The sequence below is a fragment of the Callospermophilus lateralis genome, unplaced genomic scaffold (assembly GCF_048772815.1).
Source record: "Callospermophilus lateralis isolate mCalLat2 unplaced genomic scaffold, mCalLat2.hap1 Scaffold_105, whole genome shotgun sequence".
Taxonomy (NCBI): Eukaryota; Metazoa; Chordata; class Mammalia; order Rodentia; family Sciuridae; genus Callospermophilus; species Callospermophilus lateralis.
In genome coordinates, this window is record NW_027510702.1 from 1,494,161 (window position 1) to 1,518,646 (window position 24,486).

General features: G+C 33.4%; 1 protein-coding gene across 1 annotated transcript in view; it reads right to left on the reverse strand.

Moving 5' to 3' along the window:
• Window positions 1–1,382: 1,382 nt before the first annotated feature.
• The window catches only part of LOC143386213 (cadherin-10-like), a 95,321-nt gene continuing 72,217 nt past the window's right edge, over window positions 1,383–24,486 (reverse strand). The window contains 1 exon segment of the mRNA XM_077107989.1: window positions 1,383–1,577. Within this exon segment, the coding sequence (XP_076964104.1) occupies window positions 1,383–1,577 (195 nt within the window).

Consider the following 24,486-nt stretch of genomic DNA (forward strand, 5'->3'; position numbering starts at 1 on the left):
GTATGTTTCATGATCTCTAACTTTTTATTGAAGTGCCCTTTCACTTCCTGTATTTTTTCTTTGATTTCACTCTTTATACTATCCTTTACTTCACATATCAGTTTACCTATATACAATCTGAAGTTACACTATGTTATTAGTGGCTTCTATTGTTGAAGAATCTCAGTTGGTTTGGGGTGCTTTATTCTCTTGTTTTTTTGTTTGTTTTTTAAAATATTGTTAGTGTGTTTTTCCATCTAAAAATATGGATCTAAGGCAGAATAAATTCTATCCTGTAGACCTATAGTATTCCTGAAGGTTTCTAGTGCTTTGCCTTTACTGGTAAGACCAATATCAACAGCACCCAATGAACACAATATATTGCCTTAAACCTAATAGCTCCCACTAAGGTATTTCCTGTTTTCTTGCATTGAACCAAAATGATGAGTTCAATAACTATCTGTAATATAAATATAATGTTTGTTAAAAAGATTTACAATTTCAAATGGTGGATGGGAGAACTGAGGCAGTGTAGTATGCAATATTTTCGAGGGAGGAAATTAGAAGCTAGAAGTAAAAATTCACAGGATGAGTGGAAGAGTAGCCAACAAATATTGGCTGTTGATTGGAGAAAAGTTGAAAATAAAATCCAAGTAAATAGACAAGAGAGAGGAAAAATAGAAACAAAGAGAAAAACTTAAATATATAAGAATAAAACAAAAATGCAAAAAACTAATTATATATCATTGTCCTCCACACACTGATGCATTAAAAGCATCCTGTTCCAAATATGGTAGAGTGATCAAAAAAATAAATAGTGAATCAAAAAAATAAAATAAAACAAGTCCTGCTGGAAAGTCAGACTGTCTCTGTCAGTGTTCAACAGTTTCACAGCCCTGTCTCTGACATCTCTTGTGATCACCAAACCCAGGTTAGCCCTGGCAAACCCAGTCTCTATCCAATGGATCTGTGCTTCAGATACCTCAGGATCAGCCTTGCTGTAGTCCCACAATCTCAATGATGTTCCAACTTGCAGAGAGACCACAAGGGATACACTCACATAAAGAAGCAACCCCGAGATTCAGCAGAAAGAGAATGGCAACCAACACTCTCAGTAGGAAGACTTCAGGCTCCTCCAAACCTGCAGGCAACCCCACAGGAGACCTGCAGGTCCCAGCTGTAGTCCCCAGACAGAGGCCCTTATGGTGGTAAACCTACCCACACCTAGTCCCTGGCTGGTGTCCCAAAATGGATGCAGCCACATAAAACCAAACCTAGAGTCTCCCTGAAAGCAGTCCTCTAGGCTGTGGTAGCAGCAGTAGTGGCAGTGGTCCTTGGCCCCAGAGTCAGCATTAGCTGTGGCTTCAAAGTCAGCTGCAACTGCAGCTGTGAGGGCAGCTTCACTAGGGATCAGCAGCAGGGTTGGCTTCAGTTACATCTAGGGCAACGGTTTCTTCTGTGGCAGCAGCACCCAGAAAGAAGGCCTCCAGGTGATCTAAAGCTGGCAACAGCAGTATCAGAGGCAATGGCAGCAGTGGTGCAGGTGGTGGTTGATTGACAAGAGATTTCCTTTCAATGGCAGCAATCGAGGAGATTTCCTTTCAATGGCAGCAATCGAGGAGATTAGTGTGTTGGAATTCTCAACCAAGGTAACCAAAGCTGTGCCCAAAGAAGAGACCTCTGGGCATAATAGCAGCATCTGCCCATCATTTTCATTAATACATTGAATCACCAACTGTAGGAACATCATGAGACTCTGAGATATATTCATTAGCTTTGCCAGGAAAGAGCTTGTGTCCTAGATGAGACTTTTTAAGTGAGACTCAATGGGCATAATTGGACCTTAGGTGTTTTCTTTGACAATATAAGGTTTATACCAATGTGTCAATGATGAGGACACATATACACCATTCAGAAGTTAAGTTATAAAGCTATATATTTAGCTAGAAAAAAATAGACCTTATAAACTTCAAATAAAAGCCACTATCCTAAGTAGCTGCAAATGACTCTGAACTCTTTTGTAGAACTTTTCTATCATTTTTTTCATATTAAATTTATAGTGTTCTTTAAAGTGTTTGATTAAAATGATGTCTCTAAATTATTTGTTTTGATTGAGGAAAACATCCCTTGAAGGGAAGTTTTTAATGATAAGGTCACATATTTATAGAGAAAGTATTATTTTTTGTAGGGTTAAAAGTGAGGAAAAGAAACCCTTGTTCTATGCAAAAAAAAAAAAAACTCTTATAATTGAACTATTTCTCATACTTAACTGGTAAATATTCTCTTCCTTTATTTAAAAATTTCTCTTTGAATTTTTAGGGTCAAATATTTCTACTCTTATTATTAAAATTAGTTAAATACAGACTGACCAAAGACTAGACATAAGTTTTGTATGCTTCATATTTTCCTCCACTATTAAAGAAGTAGGAATTAATCTTCAGTACCATCATATGCCAAGGGATGACTCAGAACTCTCCAAGACTTCTCTAGTTCTTGCTGTAATGAATCATGTGTGATACCATTTGGCTTCCACATGACATAGAATCATTTTGTATTAATTTTTACTCTCTTATCTTCTCAACAGATGTCATTATGTTCAGAGAGGCTATGCAGTGTCCAATAGCAAGCATTGAGATGAAATCATGTGCTTAATTTGTGATGATGTTTATGATTGTTGTGGTGGTGGTGGAAATAATTATCATTTGTAACATAATTGTGAACATCTAATGCTATCTACCATTGATCTGAGAACTCCTAGATAATTAGGCATTGCTCTTTTCACTCCAGGCTTATTATCTCATTTATTTGTCCACACAGTCCTATGAAGGAACTAATATGACAGTTCTCTAATTTTAGATGAGTAAACTTTGACAAGGTTGAAAGAACCCACATTAAAGACCTTCATGTCAGCCCAATTCACTTACAAAGTATATACTCCAATTTATTGATATACTATTTTTAGATATAATATATAATGCAATATGTAACATATATGTGTGCATTATATCCAGGTGTATGTATCTGGATGCATACTTGTATGTGTATATATTATATGTGTAAAAGTTGTCAGAAATGAAATGGAAGCAGTTTTGTCAACCCCTACCCCCACAAAAAGGAAATAAAACATAAAGGTGGGAGGTTATATAGGTGGGCATCTCATGCACATATTCCTAATAAGCATTATCATCACAAGACTCTGACCTAAACCAAATCATGATCTTGTCCAAAGTGCACAGCAATGTTTTACACATGAAAAATAATTCTGCGAGAACAACTGTCCAACCATGAGCCATTTCATCTTGTATTGGCATTCTTATTGTTTTTGGTTCATGCATCAACAGGTCATTGTTTCATAATAATTTTTTCTAATCCTTCTTATTTTGCTTTTAAAATCTTTCCATTGAATAGCTCGTGATTTCCTTCATCATCCTGCAATTTACAAAATTTATACTGTCTGTCATTTGTCCTTATCAGAATCCTTATTCACTTTACAAATTGTTCTGGCTTACTTCAGTGACTCAATTATCCATTGCACAATGTTAGAAAGAAAATCAGGGTCTTAAAATCATATAAAAGTGCATATTCATATAAACTGACTAGAGGAGTCAAACCAGATTAAAAGGTTATTTGGAAGTTCCCTTATGTTTTTATAGCTGTTGGGATTTGAATTTACTTAATCTTCAATTTGGTATGAAAAAAGAATTTGAAATATAAGGAATAGTGTTTTCTTAGGTTTAATGAGTTCTACTACATGTGTTATAAATAATTAGATATTTCAAGCTGCTTAGAGGGAAGCTCAATAATTCAAAACAATCTATTTTCTTCTCCCTTCTCCCCAACAGGTGCAAAAACTCCTTCCACATATAAATCATGGAGTTCCTGTGATGGACCGAATATTAGTTGCTCTTTCAAATTAATATGGTAAAGCTCTAACCTTTAGTGTGATTATACTAGGAGACAGAAAAATCTCTCAGAAAGCAATTAAGGTTATACACTGTTATACCTGTGGAACCCTGATATAATAGGATCAGTGTGCTTAAAAGAAGACATATCACATATCTTTTTCAAAGAAGACACAAAGAAGGTGAGAAAACAATGAGAGGACAGTGGTCTATAAGTCACAAAAAGAGGTTCCACCAGAAACATCCATGCTTGGTAACATGATCTCATACTTCCAAACTCCAGACCAATGAAAAACAAATTTCAGTTGCTGAAGCCACTGATCTTTATCATTTTGTTATGGCATAGTTCTGAAATACGATGTTCCCTTATATTTTCAAATTAATAAAATATTTTCATGTAATAAAATATTTTTTACTGAACATTATGGGGGCAATGTAATACACAGGATTACATTTAAATAGTGTCTTTAGGCATTTCAGGAATAGCTTCCAGCCTTGGTTCCATTTGGCCTCATTGCAGCATTCAGGGGATACTGGCATCACCTCCAGGTTATGAGAGTTAGTTCTGAAGACTTAGAGAAGCTCCTGCACTTATGACTGGGGTTATGTACTGATAACATCACCACAAACTGAAAATATTATGCCAAAAACATATTTAAAACATCTAAGCTACTGAACATCCTACCTTAGCAGCACAGTACATGAGAGAGAACCATTTGCTTCCCTTCATGATAGTGAGGGAACTGCACCTGGTGCTGCTGTTCAGCCATGAAAGATAATCATGTCCCCTTTCACAAACTGAGGAAAAGAGCAGCATTCCAAATTAAAGTATGGGTTCTAATGAATGAATGTTGCTGTCACCCCATAGTAAAGTAAAAAAAAAAAAAATTCGTAAGCTGAATTATTGTAAGTCAGAATCTATATATACTTATTTCTAAGTCTTTGACTTTTAAAAAAATTGTTTATCAAATCTTCTCTATCTCAAATATGCAAAGTTAAATAAGACTCACTTGTTCCCCCAAAGCCTTACAGTGGTAATGATGATTTTATTTCCAGATTTAGAATGAGATTAGAGAAGCTCAAAATGGTTAACTTATTTAAATATTATTTTTATTATTATTGTTATATTAGTTTTTTTTTTCTGTGCTAGAGATCAACCTCAGGTCATGCAACCTAGGACAGAATGCTACCACTGAGCCACATCCCCAGCCCACCAATTTTTAATGTTTTTAACAAATCACCTATGATACATAATCATCTCTTCCTAAAAAGAAAACAAAAACATTATCCTGGAACTAATTGTAACTAATTTGTATCATAAGATCCTGCTAAGCTCTTTTGTACCTTAACCTCTTGATTTTTATTAAAGTATGTATGTCATAAAAGAACAAGAAGCAGATCTAGTCTTCAAGACTGGCATAGATATTATCTATTAATGGCTGTGAAACAGAATGCTTAGAAATTTCAATTAGATGATAGTTTATTATCGTACAATCTAAAGAAATAGTTTCTAACAATATTTGTTACCTTTGAAATATTCTCACTTAAATAAGAAGGAAGTAGATATTTGCTTTTACTAAACATTGGCAAATATTAAGCAACTTGATTAATTCTAATAATCTATGAGAATAATTTTACTTAAGAATATCTATCTAGAGTGACAAAATTATTGTAAAACTTTTAAGGAGGTCATTAAATTCTTAATCTATGTTAGACATAGAAGTAAAATATAATTTCAATATACAACACTGATTGGAAAATTCTATTCTGCCGCAGTCTCTGGCTGGGCACAAATCACCAGTCTCCACACAGCTTGTAGATTCAAACAGCAATTCTTTATTCCCGAACTCACACCGGCCGTCTACAAACACGTTCTGGGAAATCCACGTTCTCTGCCCAAATCCACTTCTCCCAAATCCACTCTCCACCCAAATCCACTCCGCATGGGCTTCTGTCTCCCAAAATATACTGTCTGACCCTAAGAACTCAAGAGGAACTCAGCAGCAGGATACGCCCTATTCTAAAGGGGAACACCCTAATCTCCTATTATGCTAAACTGCCCTATTCTAAAGGGGGAACACCCTAAACACGGATCCTGCCCTGGTCCTTGAGCAAGGTCACCTTTCAGAAGTCCTTCCACTAGACAGCATGGGAGTAAGCTGGCAAGGAATTTGTCATACCTACTTGGCTGATGGCTCCCAGCACTATTCCATGAATGACAATACTTTAGCCATGGCATTATATGACACCTCATTTTGTTGTTGTACTATAATTAGGTTAGCTGTACTATTGGGAAAGTTAAGGTTTAATTACACAGGCTCTAGGTATACTTTATAAATAAACAATCATTTATGGGTGCATTTAATGCACTATTGATTCCCAAGCTCATTGTGGACCCAGTGTCAAATTCTGACTTTAGGCAGGTGAAGGAGCTTTTCTTCAAGGATACAATCTAAATTTACTGAATGGCTTAACATTTTCTTATTTTGTGCAAAACTATTTTACAAAGTTTGAAAGATAATGATTTAGATTAAACTATTTTAATGGATTCTGGAAATGGAATTTTTTTTTTCATCTTTGGAGGATGTCTCTGGAAGTACCTGCCTCTAGAGAAATTAGATCCTATTCTCTGCCTGATTCATTTAGCCTGCAATTCTCACAAAACAAACAGCACTGCCCGTCACCAGAGGCTTTATATTTGAAGAAGAAACCACTTTGGTCTTAAAGCCTATGGATTTTTTTTTATCATCTTCTCAGTGTGCTTAGGTAAACAACATCTAACTATTCGCTCTGTGCCTTAGAAGGACTGTAAAGAAATGCTTCAGCTCTCTGTAACTCGTCTTAACTTTTAAAGAAATAAGGATTCCACAGTACAGCTGACTCCAAGCAGCCCCTGTTCTCCACCTCCTCTATATTTTCTGAGCTGTTGTCAGTTGTCTCTTCTGAAACACCTAGTTCTTTTATACATACCATTAAGTGGTCATTTATGTTATCAGCTTGCCAAGAGCCATAGAGAGAAGTCACGTGTTGTCATTAAAAGTTGCACAGGCAGGATTTGAGATTTTTGCAACTACAGCAGTCCAGTAATTCTTAATGTCTCTCCTGATCTACTTGTCACCCCCTATTCCACCCCTATTTGCAAAAGGGAATTCACAGTTTATTCAATCTCCAAAACCAATTTAACTTTGGGGTTGAAAAATAGATGCTGAATGGCTCTCAGACACTTGAACGGGCATATTTGCTGTTTAGTTATGTGAAAACTTAGCAAAAAATCTAAAAAAATCATCAGGTATTAGAAGTGTATGTTCAGATATCTTGAAAAATATTCCACATCCTTTCTTTGGTATGAGTGAGAAGAATATTAAAAAGCTAAAACATTATTAAAAACAACTACCTACATTAACATAGGTAATGGAATCGATCCAATGGATTTTTATGACTTATACTCAGGGAATTTTCACTAAAATTATATTTTAAAATGTATTAAAAGTATATTAATCCTGAATATAACTGGATTTCTCTCTGTATTTCTTTTTGGTTCTGAGGATTGAACCCAGGGGTGCTGTACCACTGTGCTATATCCTCAAACCTTTGTTTTTTATTTTGATACAGGGTCTCTCTAAGTCACCAAGGCTGGCTTCCCAAGTTAAGTATTTTCATTTTTAACGTTTCTCCCGCTAGTCCATACCATTCAGGCATCTACTAATGTGAGAAGGTATCAACTAGGTAGGGAAAAGATGCATTATCCTAAGGGAAAAAATGAGAAAGAAGTTATGTATCCACAGCATTGCCTTCATTTTAAAAGACTTTTTAAATATTACCACAAAGTATAGAAAGTGAGAAAGCAAAGACATGAGAATAAGAAGTAAAAAATGAGACGCAAGAATCTCCTGATTAAATCTCTCTACAGTGACATGTGTTTAAGACAATAAAGTAAAGGTGCTTATGGAGTTAGAACGTCTATGCCATTGATTATGAACTAACTGTTTTACTCAGCTCTGAATTTCTACATTGAAATCCTAACCTTCCATGTGAGGCCATGCTAGCTTTTCAAGGTACTTAGGTCATAAGGTGGGACCTCCAGAAAGGGGATTAGTGACCTTGCAAGATGAGACTTGACTGTTCTCTCCCTGCTATCTGACCTGTGAGGGTATAGCAAGGAGTTGGCATAAGTGAATAAGGTCATTTTGTTCATTTCAACTTCAACACAAACATCTTCAGAGTTTACACAGTGTTGTATATTCTTTCTTTAGGCCCAAGTCAAGCAAATTGAAACTTTATTTTTTTTAGTATTCACACCATATGGGATACTGGATGAGCCTGCCCATTTTTGAAATTTACTTTATGCACTTTAATAAAGTCATGTTTCTTGTCTTGATGAAAATCAGATTTTCTTTTAGAAATCACAACACTGGCATTTTGCTCACATCAGGCATCTTCTTTCTTTATCACAGCAACATTAGTTTGACAAGTGTGGTTGTTCCTTGTCTCCCAAGGCTGAGTCATTTCAGCTTACTGTGATTTCAGACCCAGTGAGGACTTTCCACATGTATCCATAAGAAATACATCCATTATTCTTTCTACTCTTGCTCAAGTCTAGGAGATAGATCATATACCTCTTCTTATCCTCTGCTCCCCTCTGGCAACCTCAGTGTTTTAGAAACTCATAGAGTTCTCTGTAATAGCAACAGCTTAGAGACTGGCAAGAGATGTTCACTTCTGCTCTGTTCTTCACAGGCCAATCTTGGGACAAATGGAAATTTATATGTTGTATTAAAAATATTTTCAAATATCAGGTTTTAAAGGTTAAAAAACACTACAGGGCTATTTAAAGGTGGAAAATAATTTCATATATCATCATAAAAACTAAAAGCATTGTTACAGCTACTGGGAAGGCTAAAGTCGGAGGATCATAAGTTTGAACCCAGCTTGGGAACAGAGATCCTGTATCAAAATAGAAAAATTAAGAAAGGGTCAGAGATGTAGCTCAGTGAAAAGTTGGGTTCATTCCATGGGTTCATTTCTCAAACTATCAAAGACAAGAAAATAAAGCAAAAGAAAACTGTTATTTTATTTTCTTGTATAAATAAAAAGGTATAGAAACATACAATGTAATTCTTGGGCAGTCTATACACTAGAGAGTATATAAAAATGGCATATATTTTGACATATATTGGAAACAACATTGCAAAAAGCAACTTGTTCAGAAAATAGTCTAAGGAATTTATTATTACATATTCTGATCTCTCCAAGTGTTTTAGATGTGATTTATTATATAATCTTGTCTTATATAATATTTCATTTGAAACCACATATTAATACTCATTTATGTTATTAACACCCATTTATTAATGACAGACTTAGAAATTTAAGTGACTGGGTTTGAGGATCAACAGCCAAAAAGTTGTAGACATTAAATTAAAAGTGAGGAAAAAGTTTTGCTCTTATTCACTCACGTATCTTTCTCCATGCCTTGAACCAATATCAGGCTTTTTCCTAATGGAGCACACTTATAAGAATAAATGAAATGAATTGACTTTCCTTTCAGAATTTAGCTTCTTTCAGAATTTGTTAAATGTATGTGCCACGTGATGTGCCTGGAAATGATACATACGGAAAGATTAAAACCCACATCATTAGCATCGTGCTTTGTCTACTTCCGTTGTTTCTTCATCTAGAACTGGGATCGACGTGCTAGTCAGACATCTTTCATCTGTTGTCTTATTGATATTTGTCAGCTTCTCTGTGTAGTAATCTACTTACTCTGTGCCTACATGGATCACTGTTTAATTATAGAATGCCTTCTTTGTACTACTTTATTTTTCAATTCTCTCCCATCTAGAAGATTTAGTAATTTCTGCAATATAGGCAAAGATGTTGATTTGTAATCTCGCAGGCTTAATCTCATGTCATCAAAACTCTAGTATTAAATACTTTCCCTCTTTTATCTCATTATTATACTGTTTATTAAATTATAAATGTAGATGTGATGCTAAAATTGAAAGCTATTTGAATTTATTAGAAACCGAAAATGTCTTCTTTCATTGTACATAAGTATCTAAAATGTTTTAGAGAAGTTAACTTTAAACAATATGTCACTAAAGGACCATGTCTAGCTGATCTTTCACACCAATTCACTGTTATATAAAGCTGTACTTTCAAGGTCATAACTTTTGTCACCAAGCTTTCTTGTAAGACTCTAAGAAGATGATGTAAACACATTTAGTTGCATTCTCTGGTAGTGGCAAACATAAGAAATAGACACCAGAGTATGTAACGCTGCTCCAAGAGTGAGTTATGATATGACCTTGGGCAAGATACTTAAATTTTTAAGCTCAGTTCTCTTAAATAGAAATCACAAAATTTGTCTTAAACCGATACTGTGGGATTTCCACTCTGTCAATAATAGAGTGCCACCCATAACACAAGTCTAACTCAGCATCTAAATGAAATAATGAATGAATGAGTTAATAAATAAGTAAACTAAACAAAAGACCATTTTTAGGTGTTGGACAGAGCAGTATTCAATTTTCTCTGAGAAAGAGAAGTCACTAAGATCATTCTACCACTTTGCTTAGAGAGAATTTCTAGATTTTGATGAACAAAAATGATGCTGAAGCCAAGCACAAATGTTTTGAGAATTAAGAAGGTAGAGATTAGAGTTCTTGGACACTTAGATGGCTGCAATTTGAGGTTCTGAAGAAGACAGTTTTACAAAAAAGAAGGTCTAGAAATTTGCACAAGTTATTCTTAAGTTTTTGACCATGAAATATGTGGTGAATTTGCAGTGTTTATTAGTTTGAAAAAGAAAAATTACCTAACACTAGACTCTTGATAGACCCCATGAAAGCCTTGTGCAATCATTAGGGTGACTTTCCTGAATGATCTTCTTGGATTACCCTAATTAATATAAAAGTAAATATCTAAAAGATAAAGCTGACACAGTATCAAATTATCTATCTTATCATTACCTCCACCCCAAAAAAGTTAATAAAACTCAATAAATTTTCTTGAAAGATAGATAATACAATTCAGTGTCAACTATGGAGTATTAATAATGTCCAGCAAACAGTGAAAGTTTCCTAAGCATACTAAGATAAGAAGACTGTGAAAGATAACCAAAGAAAAAGTAGTCAACACAAAGGCAACCAGAGATACCAAGCTGTTGAAATTAGTATCAAAGAATTTAAAATAAATTATTCAAATTAAATAACAGAGGAATACTGAAAAGTTAAAATGAGTTTCAGTGACATCAAATTTTCTAAGGCCTAGCAGAGATAAAAGAGACTATACAAAGATGTAAATTGCTAAATACAAAAACTAAAAAGATAAATGTAAAAAGTGTATATGAAAAAAATACTAAAAAAATTCATGAATGTGGGGAATAATAAAATTATAATTGTTTCTCTTTGGAAACTATGTGTATTATAGATATTGAAAAACTTTCAAAATTCAATTTTTACATTTCATAAATATTGATAATATCTTTTTGAAATGGGGGAAATAAAAATATTTGAGATAAATCAGCACTGAAAAAAATTCAACATCTGGAGACATGTATCACAAAATATGCTTAAATACATCATGAAGGCCAAGGAAAATTCATAGCAAATTGAAACTTCATCTGACATAAATTTTTAAAGATAGCAGAAAAGTGAATATAGGTAAATATAAAGAATATTTTCATCTGTACATTTTTAAAAATGAATGTCCATTTATACAAAATAACAGTGATTTAAAAGTCTATGGTATAATTAATAGCAACTTGTATGATGAACAGTGAAGTCATGAGACGGGGCTAAAACGAGACATGATATGATAAGATTTATATTTTACCTGGTGTTTTATGATATTGATCAATGAACAGAATAAGAAGCAAGTTGTTTTCTCTACTGCAATTATTAAAAATGAGTTCAACTTAATAAATCCAAAAAAAGGAAAATGGAATAGGTAGGTTATTCAATCCAATTAAAAAGAGGAGAAAAATTAGAAAACTATCTATATTTTACTTGTGAGATACCATTGTATCCTAATCAGAACTGAGATTTATATGTATTGTATTGCAAAGAGTGAGATTTTGTAAGAATGCAAATTGGATGATGTAAAGTGAAATTTTATTTCATAGAACTTACTATCATTATTATTTAAAAGTCAAGTGTGTAACCAAGTATTTTTTCATAAGAATCTAATTAAACTGTTTTCCTTAATTACTAAGATTAGAAAACTTTGAGTGCATTTATGGCTAGACTGTTTGTTTTATAGCCATTATCTCAGCAATGATAGCAGCTATTACATAGTTAACTATATTGTTATTAACTGGCATTGTATTAGATAAATTATAATTTGATTGAAGATAACTATAGGTTAAGAAAATAAGCCTTATTTATTACATTGTTTCTGGAGAAATAATATTCTGAGTAGTAAAAAACCAAGTAATAAATAATTAAATATGAGAATTAATTTCATTTCATGAGGATTAATTACCTTATGTGAACTATATAAATCATTTAAGCTTCTTTGCTAAAAACAACATGTGTTTTGAAAAAGTCTCTGATTACCTTCCATGAATAACAAGTAGGAGCAATTTTAGTCAGATTGCTTGGTACCTAGAGGAGTGTTAATGTTGCCCATCTTCGCTATAGGTACTCTGTTCGAGGTCAAATTGTGGCCATGCATCTGCTGTGGCCATATGTCATCTCAGTAGCATGCCATCAAGTGAAATTTGTAATATAACAAACTCAGATTCTTAAAACGATCACAGTAGATGCCATAATACACAAGATGTTCCCCTACATGACCTTTCAGTCCAAATAGGGGAAATGATTCCATATTTCAGCTAATATTATTTTGAATTCTGCCATGAAGCTGGAAACATTGTTTGCTTTTTAGAATCTCCCACTGGTTCCAAGAAAGTAAACATAAGATTAAACATCAGAAAAAAAAATAATCCCCATGAGGAAATATTTTTGAGGACAAGAAAAAAAATCTGTAAATCTTACTTAGTTTGCCTGAACTTAAATCTCTCACTCTCAGAAACACTCAGTGATTAGATTTTTTTCTGCTTTGAAGTAGCCATGTAGTCTAGCTACCTTACTTTCCATAAAATATAGACATTCTAGATTTAGTAAGATATTTCCAATACCTTAAAATTTGTTGTAGTTTTATATCATACTTAAGCTGTTATGTCCATCTTTCACTACTGTGGATCACTTTATTTGCTTTTTAACCACAATGACATCTCAATTTTTCAATAAATTAAGATACATGATGCCAGGCACGGTGGTGCACACCTGTAATTCCAGTGGCTCAGGAGGCTGAGACAGGAGGATTGTGATTTCAAAGCTAGCCTCAGCAAAAAGTAAGGAGCTAAGCAATTCCGTGAGATCCTATCTCTAAATAAAATACAAGACAGGACTGGGGATGTGGCTCAATGGTCCAGTGTCCCTGAGTTCAATCCCTGGTACCCCCCCCCCAAAAAAAAATAAAAAAGATTCACGATGTCCAGTACATAAAAATCTTCAGCATTAAAACACATAGTATGTAATTTTAAAATAAATACAAGTAATTATTGTTGACATTCAAATACTCAAATGACAATGTGGCCTAGAACAGGAGTGGTGAAATTTAAATGTGAGAATATCAGCACAACGACAAAAGCAATCAGGGTCAAAATAGAAAAAAATATAGTAAATATTAAACAGTAGTATTTTATATGTGGAAATGTACATAAAAATTATGTATCTAGATATGACATGACATCCAATGTATCTCTGATTTTTAAGAGTTAAATCTTTCCTAGTCACCTACATGAAGGGTGGTTAGTAATGTTTCTTTCTTTCTTTTTGTTTTTTTTTTTTTAACTGGGAAATAGGAGACTAGGATTTTTTGTTTGTTTTTTTGTTTGTTTTTTAGTTGTAGATAGACACAATATACTTATTTTATTTAATTTTATGTGATGCTGAGGATTGAACCCAGTGCCTTACACATGCTAGGCAAGCACTCTGCCACTGAACCCCAGCCCCTGTTAAATTTTGGGGAAAAAAATCTGTGGGAGAATTCTAAGATTCCTCAAGCTTCCTGTCTCCTGGTATATACAGATAGATAGATCTCTCTGTATCTATTTCCCATGTATGTACATTCATGTCTTTTCCTCTTGAGTGTAGGTGAATCTGTAATATGATGGGCTGTCATTTCTATGCTTCGATTACCAAAAATTTACTTTGGGTTGATCAAAGGGGAGATTGTCATGGGTGGACTTGTTTTAGTGAGATGAATGTTTAAAAAGAAGTGAAGCCTCAGAAAGACCTTCCTATGTTGGCCTTGAGGAAGTGAACTTAGGCTGTGGAAAAGGCCACCAGGAACAAAAACAGTGGGTGGCATCTTGGAGTTGAGGACTTCTTTTCTTGTTACTACAAGAAAATAAGTTCTGTCAGAAGCCAATTTAGTGATAGAGAAACAACCCCAGGCCTAAAATGAGATTTCATATCTCTGTATGAAGACTCTCAGCATAGAAAGACCCTCAGCAAAGGCCCTTCCTTAACCACATCCAGATTCCTGACCCAATGAAATTATAAGTAATGAATACGTACACTAGGAAGTTTGTAGTAAATTGTTACACAGAAATAGAAAGCTATTACATTGTCATATTGAGCTTGTAGTCACTCTCTCCAAAGAACTAAAATTACTGAAAATGTTAGGAAGCATACATATCCAAGTCCATAATATGAAGAAAACTTTAACTGGCTTTCGTTCTTTTTTCAAACATGAAAACCTATAAGTCCTGCTTATGTAATATTATTATGTCTAAAATTTTTGTTATTCATAGAAAAACAATACCCAGTTGAAATAATTTCTCTCAAGAATGAAATTCAAAAAATAAAGTTATATTTCATGCCTGCTCTACTTAATTCATGTATTGCTTTTTCAGATGCATGATATGTTAAGGTCTTTAAAGAAGATAATGTTTTTTAAAGTTAGCAACTTCTTTGTTTTGTTTACTCTATTTGACATTGTATTTCATCTTCCAATTTCTCCTTCAGGTTACCTTATCTGCATGTCTTTAAATCACCCTGTTTAATTTTACTATGTGACCATATTCTCAGTTTGCTTGGTTGTTTACAAAATTGTCAAAGTTAGTTCATCAAAGGAATAATGAATACTACATATTACATTTGTTATTTTGATTTTCAATAAATAGGTGAATTGCATCTACATCTTATTACTAATTTCACTTTGAAATGATACAGATCATTTTCCCAATAATTATTCTCTCTTTATATCAACAACAACCAGTCTCTTACAAGAATATCAAGTAGCTGGGTACAGTGGCTTATGTCCGTAATTCCAGGGACTCAGGAGGCTGAGGCAAGAGTAACCATGTTCAAATCCAGCCTCAGCAACTTAGTGAGGCCCTAAGCAATTCAGAAAGACCCTGAAGACTATCTCTAAATCAAACATAAAGTAGGACTAGGGATGAATCTTAGTGGTTAAGCTCCCCTAGGCTCATCCCCACTATTAAAAAAAAAAAAAGAAGAACATCTACTAATGGCTCTTTGGGTTTTTATATATTAACAAGCACACTCTGTGCCACATAGACAAAAAATATATTTCTATAAAACATAAAATTAAACAACGTGAGGTAAAAGAATATAGAAAGCAAATATAGTCCCTTTGTTAGGCAGAATAATGCACTGAGCTGTCCTAACGATATTCATATCCTAAAGATATTCATGTCCCAATCCCAAAAAACCTGTTAATGTGTTATGTTACATGATGAAAGGAAATTAAGGTTGCAGATGGAATTAAGATTGCTAAATAGTTGAGTTTTACATAAGGAGATTACTACAGATTATCTAAGGGGAGGGAACAATGTTATCACTTAAAAGTGGGAGAAAAGTTCAGAGGAGGAATTCAGAAGGTACACTGGAGGATTCAAGCTGCCCTTTTGAAATGGAGGAAGGGCACCAGGAGCAAAGACTTCAGGGAAGCCTCTGGAGGCTGGAAAATACAAAGAAACAGATTCTCCATAGAGCTTCCAAAACAAAGCACAGTCAAACTTATCTCTTGATTTTAGTCCAGCGAGACCTGTTTCATGTTTCTGATCCACAGAACTGTGAGATACTGAATTTGTTTGATGTTGTTTTGAGGCACTACATTGTGTACAGTGATTTGTTATGATAATAACCCAAAGCAAATACAGTCATCAACTTCTGGAGAGTACCTTATCATTGATTCATAGTCCAAGCAGAGTGGTTGCAAAATGAACAGATATGACCACAGACACATTCAGTTTTCTCCCAGTGTATTCTCCCAAGGAGGAAGAGTTCATGGGGTGCCACTGGAGAAACTTAGAAGATGCCTATGCGCCCACCAGTAAGATGGTGTATGGCAACAGATGACAGATTCACAAAAGTAACTTTCTTTGGAGAAAAAAAATATTACGTTAATAGATTGCACAAATATATTTTGTATACATACGTTAGTGGTTTTCCCAATAATTTTTGTATTTTATTCCAATGATGATAAAAACATATTGCTTATATTCCACTTAACAGCTTAGAGATAGAACACCTAGATCTACTGTTCATATTGCTTCAGGGAACAAAAAAGTTTAAAAGTTATGCACACACACTCGTACACACAAATTCTTTGGCATTTGATAAATGACTATAAAGACAAGCCTTTGATTTGGTTTTGGAAATATAAGACTGTAGTCACTTATGAATTTGCCATAATAAATTGAAATATGCTTTTTTCCTCTTTATCTGTTTGTGAGAACATTCTTGCTTTGCTTGTCAACATTTGAAGAGGAATGAAAAAATTACTTTATAAGGTATGAAGGAGCAGGAAATTCCTCCCTAATGTTGTCATGTTATCATTCTGGCCACCTGGCCAGAAGAGACACAAGACAGAACATTGTAGCTTATTATTTAAAGCTGAACTTTCAGTTCTTCGTGAGAAGGCTAAGAATCTAAAGGTAATACTTTAACACAAGCTGTGTTAAAGTACTGTGACTTGGCTCCCTGTTTCATTAATAGTGAACTCTTTTCATTTCAAATTCCCTTTTCTATTAAAGCAGTAATTTGTGTCAAATTTAAATTTATAGAGAGAATTGTGACACATTTGTAGATTGGTTATTCTCAAAAATATGAGTATTGAAAGGTATTGTTTTATTTCAGGGTGACAATGTAGTGAAGTCAAGTCATGTCCTAATATATAGCAAAAATAGATATAAAAAGCAGATGTACATGTAAACATTTAAAAAAAATTATTTTAAATCATTCATCTCTGAGATAAAGCACTAATTTTGAGTAATTATTTTTATTTCTTCCTTTTCCTCTTTCTTCTTTTATAAATAAATTCTATTAACCAATTCTGTTAAATGCAAAACTCATACCATCAAATGGACTATTTTACATTAGAAAGTGGCATATAATATGGATTGGTAAAACAAATTTAAAATTCTTGCTATATCAGAGGACACAAGCAAGAGTTGATGTTTATACTTACTAAGAGCAAGACACTATTCCAAATATTTTACCTCCATAAACTCATTTTGTTGGCACAAAAAGTAGGAACATTATTACTTGCATTTTACACAAGGTTAAGTAATTTGCCTAGAAACACACATTGGATCTAATAGAAAGAATAATCAGGGCCAGAGTTGTGGCTCAGTAGTTGAGTGCTTGCCTAGCACACATGAGGCACTGGGTTTGATCCTCAGTACCATATAAAAATAAGAATAAATAAAATAAAGGTATTGTGTCCATATACAACTTAAAATATTGTAGTAATATTTTTTCTCTGTCCATTCAAAAGTTAGATTAACATTAATTTAGGTTCTTTGGTTGCAAATAACAGAATAACTTCAAGAAATAAGACCCTCAACAGATTAAATAAGGAATGTAAGAGTAGGTTCTCATGGAAAATAATGACAGGAAGCCTGGGGTTTGAACCACGCAATAAAAACATCTAGAATCACATATCCATCATTTTACTCCAATCTTGCTCTTCTTGATCTTCTTTGTAAACTAGTCTTATCTGTTTTGCATTCTTTCCAGTTGATAGCAGACACAACAGAGCTCTCATGGCCCACTATGTTTCTTTTTATGTCCAGATCATGTAGGCATCCTCCAAATTATGCATTCTAATACTGGAGTATTAGATTGGTTTGATTATGTCTAATTAACCACCTATATCAAAATAGTGCCACTGTTTGCAACTTGGTTTTCAAATAAAAGAAGTGGAACGAGTGACTAGGAAACACAATTTTTGGTATCATGTGACAGCATCAGTGAGAGGCTGATTATCTCCTGTTATGTAAACTATGTGACTAAAGAAATGAATATCAAAACTAAAATGAGAAGTTATTTCTTGATTCCAAACTGTCTGCCTCCTAAAAAGAATTAAGCACAGGGCAACTTAAAATGTAAGAAAATAATTATTTCAAAATGGCATAATTATGTGATTGATAAATATTTTTATTATTAATTTGAAATTAGCATCACTAAGTGTGAAACAACAGTCCTCTCATTGTAATCTGTGATTCTATGTTCATTTTTATATAAAAATTCTTAATTGTTTTAGTAGCTATATTCCAGTGTTTCATGTATATAATTAAAAACAAAATAAAACAAAAGGTTAAGTTTGAGCAGGTCAGCTATGCAACCTGCTTTTAACACATTTCCAGATAAGATGCTTTTGGAAAGAAGCTTATTAATTATATGATAACTAAATTTTGCAAAAACAAGCAAACATAAATCTTATGAAAATTGGTTGATTCCAGCATGATATGGAAAACTCTGAGTGAACAAACAGAACACTGGGCCTTAAAGAATGGCAGGAATCTCTGAAACAAGAACTGGTGTCAGTGATGTAATTGGAACATAAGACTGGGGAACCTGGAGTGCCCCATGTCAATAGGTCATTACGACCATAGCACAGGGAGGTGAAAGTTCTGCAGAGAAGGAAACATCATTAATTTAGGATTCAGATTTCTACAAACTAAAAATTATCCAATAATGAACTAAGAGTGAAATATCACCACTACCACCCCAACACACACATATATCAGAAGTAAAAATTTGTGGGGGTAAAAAGGCAAAAGCAAATTTAGATTACCAAGCACTTCAATGTTGAAGTTTAAAGACATTAATATAAACTGATTTACATTGAACTACACATGAGATAAATGGTAAAATATCAAAAATGAGTGGGCAACAATAAGTGAGAAAAAGCAAAGTTGTATGTATGTTATAACAATATTTTTAAAAAATTGAAAAGAAAGTAAACTAAACAATATGGTATGTAAAGATAAATAATTAGTGCAACTATGAATCAAAAGGAACAGGATGATAAATTCAAAAATCAAAATATTATTATCTATGAATGGAAGAATAAGAGGTATCAAGAATTTGGAAGTGAGTGTGGAAAATGCTAGATGGAAAAGTGATGACAATGTTGCGATTCTTAAGTTCTGTAAGATTCTCAGGTATTCTTTTATGTGTCATAAATTACATACATGTCATATATATTACATATATGAACTATTTTAAAATAAGAATACAACTAAAAAGTATTGCATTAGCTCTTTTCCCTAATATGAAATTAAATATTATTTTGTAAGCAGGCATTAGAGTACAAAGATAAACAGGTCTAAATCTGTTTCTCTCATAGAACCACATATTCCTGAAGGCTCTGAAAGTTTCCTTCTCATTCCCCTTCTCTTTTTGATGTACTTATTTCTCCCTTCCTCTTTCTTTTCCTTAGCAGTTACCTTCACAAATGTTTATATATATGCATTTACTTTAATTATAAGTTCAAACAATTCAATGTCTACCTTAGAACTACATAGTTAATTATAACTATAATGGCAACATTACTTACCAAACTCAGTAAAAGAATTTACTTTTATGTTTATGTTTTATTGAGTCAACATATTATTTTACGTTTTAATGGGTTCAGGTTAATGAGAAAAGAATAGAGGTCAACAAATAAGTAAATAATGTATTTGTGTTTAACCAAGATCATGGATGTAACTTTATGGCATATTACATAAATTCATATTTTAGGGTAGTTAGAACAAGGCGATTAAAACTGATACAGGAAAAGGATCAAAATGTATTAGACACTAGAGAAAGTATACAGAACTCAAGAAAATCATATTTTTGTGACAATGATGTCTTTATACTTAAAGTGGTTATTTAGTTTCATCAAATCACCAAATTAACTTGAAACATCATAATAACTTCCTAATTCATAGATATAATAGTATTATTTGATTTGTAATATTTAGTTGTATAATTGCATAAATAACAATGAAGATGATTTATAATTTTATATATATTTAATTAACTTTGTGATAAATAATTTGATACCACTGAGAGACAGCTAATTTATTTTTCTCTTAAAGACTATGACTAAACATATCTCAAATAACCAGATTGTGCATTAAAATTCTCATATAGCTTTCAGAGTGATGCATTTCTGTTGACTTGAATTCTCATTTTAAAATCTGAGGGTGTCATAATTAATTGAATAAAACAAGTTAACATCTCTACTTATGATTATGACTGCTGAAAATAAATTAAATCAATAGTATTATGTAGTAGGTAAGATGGCAACCATGATTACAATCCTACATTGAGCACTTTATAATGACTCTTCAATTTTTTTAGGAGGGTTGGAAGATACTATATAGCTTTTATTAGAAAGTAATTCTAACCATTCTTGAAAATCTGACTGTTGGTTATTCTTACCCAACACTCAAGCTCACTGCAGGAAGGTCTATTCATACAACACATTCATATTTATTTTATGAATGAATGAAGGAAATAAGGAATGAATCTTTGAGGAATCTGTTTTATTCCTGAGATAGTGATTTCTTTCAAATGAAGACCCATTCCAGGTTCCTAAGTGTTAGAAATGGAAAGTTTCTTATGGTATGTTATGTTTTCTTTAATCCCCTTGCGTGTTCCTGCTCAAATGCTTCTTCTAAAGTGTATCTGGATATATTTAATTGAACAAGATTCCTTACAATCCAGTGTAATTTCATTTTTATGGAATTAAGATTTTGTAAATATAATTTTGAGACATCATACATGACGTCAGTGTGTGGTCTATGTGAAATTCAAGGAGCAAATCACCTTGCGAAGAGTCTACAAACAAAATATGAAATATTATTAATAAATTGATCTCAGGTTTTGAATTCTCTAACTTCAGTTTTATTAGAAATAAGAGCAAAAGGAATCTGATTCTAGGGAGAAGATATTTTGGAGTAAAAATATGATTTGATATCCATTTTCTCCCTTCCCTCTCCAAGGGAAGGCACTGATGCCTGCTCTCCAGTGCTCTTTTGGGCTCAGAACTCTCTCAGAGGTATTTGTAGAGGTCAACTTGTGATTCCATCATTGGTGAGGCAAAGCAGATTGGGACATGACTCCCAATTCATAATTCTTGTACAAGAAAAAAGAATGCAGTATTATTCTTAGATGAGTGTGTGTGATTTGGGATGGACCTACACCCCTTGGGTGTTTCATAATTGCATGCACAGTGCACATATATATTGCCACATGGAATTGCGGAGGGAACTCAGTAGTAAGAAAGTCAAAGTGTATTACTTGGCTCAGGAAACTATGACCAGTGATTATTTAAGGTAGAGGTTAATATGCCTTGGCTAGGAAAATGGCAAGAAAGTGGTCCCCATTGAGGAATCTCAGAAGAATTCAGAATTCCCAGAATACATGTGTTTTCCAACATCTCCCTTCTTGATATGGCCATGTATTGTAAATATCAGGCACATTCTCTCAAAAGGAACAAAGACCATTTCCAATAATTTGTATGGATTACAAGTGTTAAAACAATTCATCAATTACTAACATTTGTGTATATGGTCTCTGATATGCTACCTTCCTAATCCTTAATTTTACATCAAGACTTATACCTTTTCCCTATTATCTTTTTTACATGTTCTGTACACAAGTTCAATCTCTGGGTATTTAATATCATTTCAAGAAAATTCATATTTCACAACAGTCACTCAACATAAAGAGAAGTGATAGATTTTAAGCTCCAAATCCTATAATTGGTTTGCATTTTTTAAAATACTGGAGGCTACTATATTTCCTTTCAATAAAAGTAATGTCACCTTGTTTTTCTATAGAACCGTTAAAACATCTCTATCAGCATCTTTACCCAAAGCACTTTACTGACCTTGTAATTTGTGCTTCAAAGACTTTGCTGATTAAGCATTTGTTCAGATGATATTTTGAATCACATTTATTCTCCATCTTTGTCCTCTATACCAGGTATAAATCTATTGTGTCCCTAAAACACTTTGAAATATTAATCCCAAATTTGTCTTTTTATTCCTGTTTTCTTTTACACCACTATTACATTGTACCTCTTAAATAAAAGAAGATTGAGAATATATGTATATAATAAAGTTTTTAAAAGGAATATGTATATATACATATGTACATGTATATATGTATGTATATTCCATGTTTTACTATATTTTATTTGTTATTTGATTGTCATCCCATTGGCTATTTTCTCTATTGCTTCACTACCATCAGTAAGCTAAGAAAACTAAGCTATTGAGCCATGTGCACTTTGTCCCTTTCATTGGTCTCATTGAACATTCTTGGAATCATCACCCCAGCCTCTGCTTCCTGTGTGTCTTCTGATGTCAGGTCAGTTTCCTCTCACCTTTCTGCAGCATCATTTGGGCTGTTGGAATACCATCCCCCTTCTACCCAGCCTGAAGCACTGTGTCATAGGGTGAAGTTCCACCTCTGCTCTTTCCTCTTTTGTATCTCTTGCTAAGATTCTATCACTTGAAATGCTGCAAGATCCTAATGACTTATAAATATATTTTTCTGGGATAAATCTCTTTCTCAACAGATGAATGGATAAATGCACATATAAGATGGAGTATTACTTAGTCAACTTTAAAGAAGAACCAAATTATGGCATTAATGGTAAAAATGGATGGAACTGGAGACCATCACGATAAGTAAAATAAACCAGACCCAGAAAGTCAAAGATCAAGTATTTTCTATGATATGTGAAAGCTAGTCCAAAATAGCGAGAGTGGGGAAGGCAGAAAATAAAGAGAGAGAATTACATCAAAATGGAAGAAAAATCAGTGGTGTAGAGAAAGGGGATTGAGGAGGAGGGGGGAGAAATGGGACAAAGGAACAACAGTGGAATGATTCTGACTTAACTCTCCTAACTAAGTAAAAGAATATACCATAGGGAATCTCATCTTTACTGAAGTCTACAAGACACTAATTTTAAAAAGATAACTGTAAGTTAATAGAAGACAGTTCAGTCGTGTAGAGGAAAGGGAACAGGGAAGGAGGAGGGGAGGAAAAGGAGAAGCACTGGGGAGTGAATTAGAGACAGTTCTGCTGCATGTTTTATAATCATGTCAAAATCAATCAAAATTTTATATATAATTAATGAGAACTGATAATATTTTTTTTCAGACACATACAAAACATATGATAACTTGAAAAACACAGAGATACTACAAAGGAATTTTTGTAACCTCTCTATATAAGTCAGACTAAGCACCACTCCCAAGATGGCAACCTCTTCCTAAACCCCACTCTTTTCCCTCTGATCTCTACACCTCAGAAGGATGTGTCTCTTCAGTGCAGGGCATTGGAAACTGCCTGGACTCATTTATTCCTTAGTCCAATTGTTATTAGCCAGCCTTGCCCTCAGATTCCTCAGATATATATGCAAAATAACATAGATCAAAAACCTAGGTTTTAATTAAATTTTATCTAATAAAAACAAAATAGATAAAAAACAATCAAGGAGCCATCAAATGTATACCATATTATAGGGTGATAAAAAGTGCAATGAGTGAATGCGAATCAGAAAGAACAAAAATAGTGGAAATTGCTGTTTATTGAAAAAAGAAGTTCTAACAAAGATGTTCTCTCTAAAGAGATGACCTGGAGCATAACTCTGAAGAAAACTGCAAATGAGTTAGACAAATATTTAGGAAATTATCTTTCTGGGTAGAGAAAGCAACAGCTATAAAGATATAAGGTAGGAGAACATTACAGAGTCTTCAAGAAATATGATGGAGATAACATGACTGGAGCTTCTCAAATGATATATTTAATACAAAGGTAAAGCTATACTATATGACCTAACAAAGCAGACAGGTGCTTGCCCTTATGTATTGAATTACTGAAGCTTGCAGGTATAGCTTTTGCCTGATTTTGCAACCCGACTTCACTGACACTTTTACTGTTGGCAACGCAGTTGTTCAAATTGTGAACAACACCTGCCATAGTTAGGAGGATAACACAGCCCTAACTTAATTGATTTGTCTAATTTTTTTCTACCTAGAAATTGGAAAGTAACTTTCCTTTAAATCTAATGTGATGTTGGGGTAGACCAGACATTGACAAAATATGAACATGCAGGTCAAATCTTGGTTGTGTGGTATCATCCCTTGGATTTCACAATATCTGTCTTTTGAATCTTACTAAATGTAGTCGTGTTACAGGTAAGTGTTTTAATTTTTTTTTTCAAATTGTTCCTTGGACATATTGATAAACATCTTAAATATATTTAGGTCTAA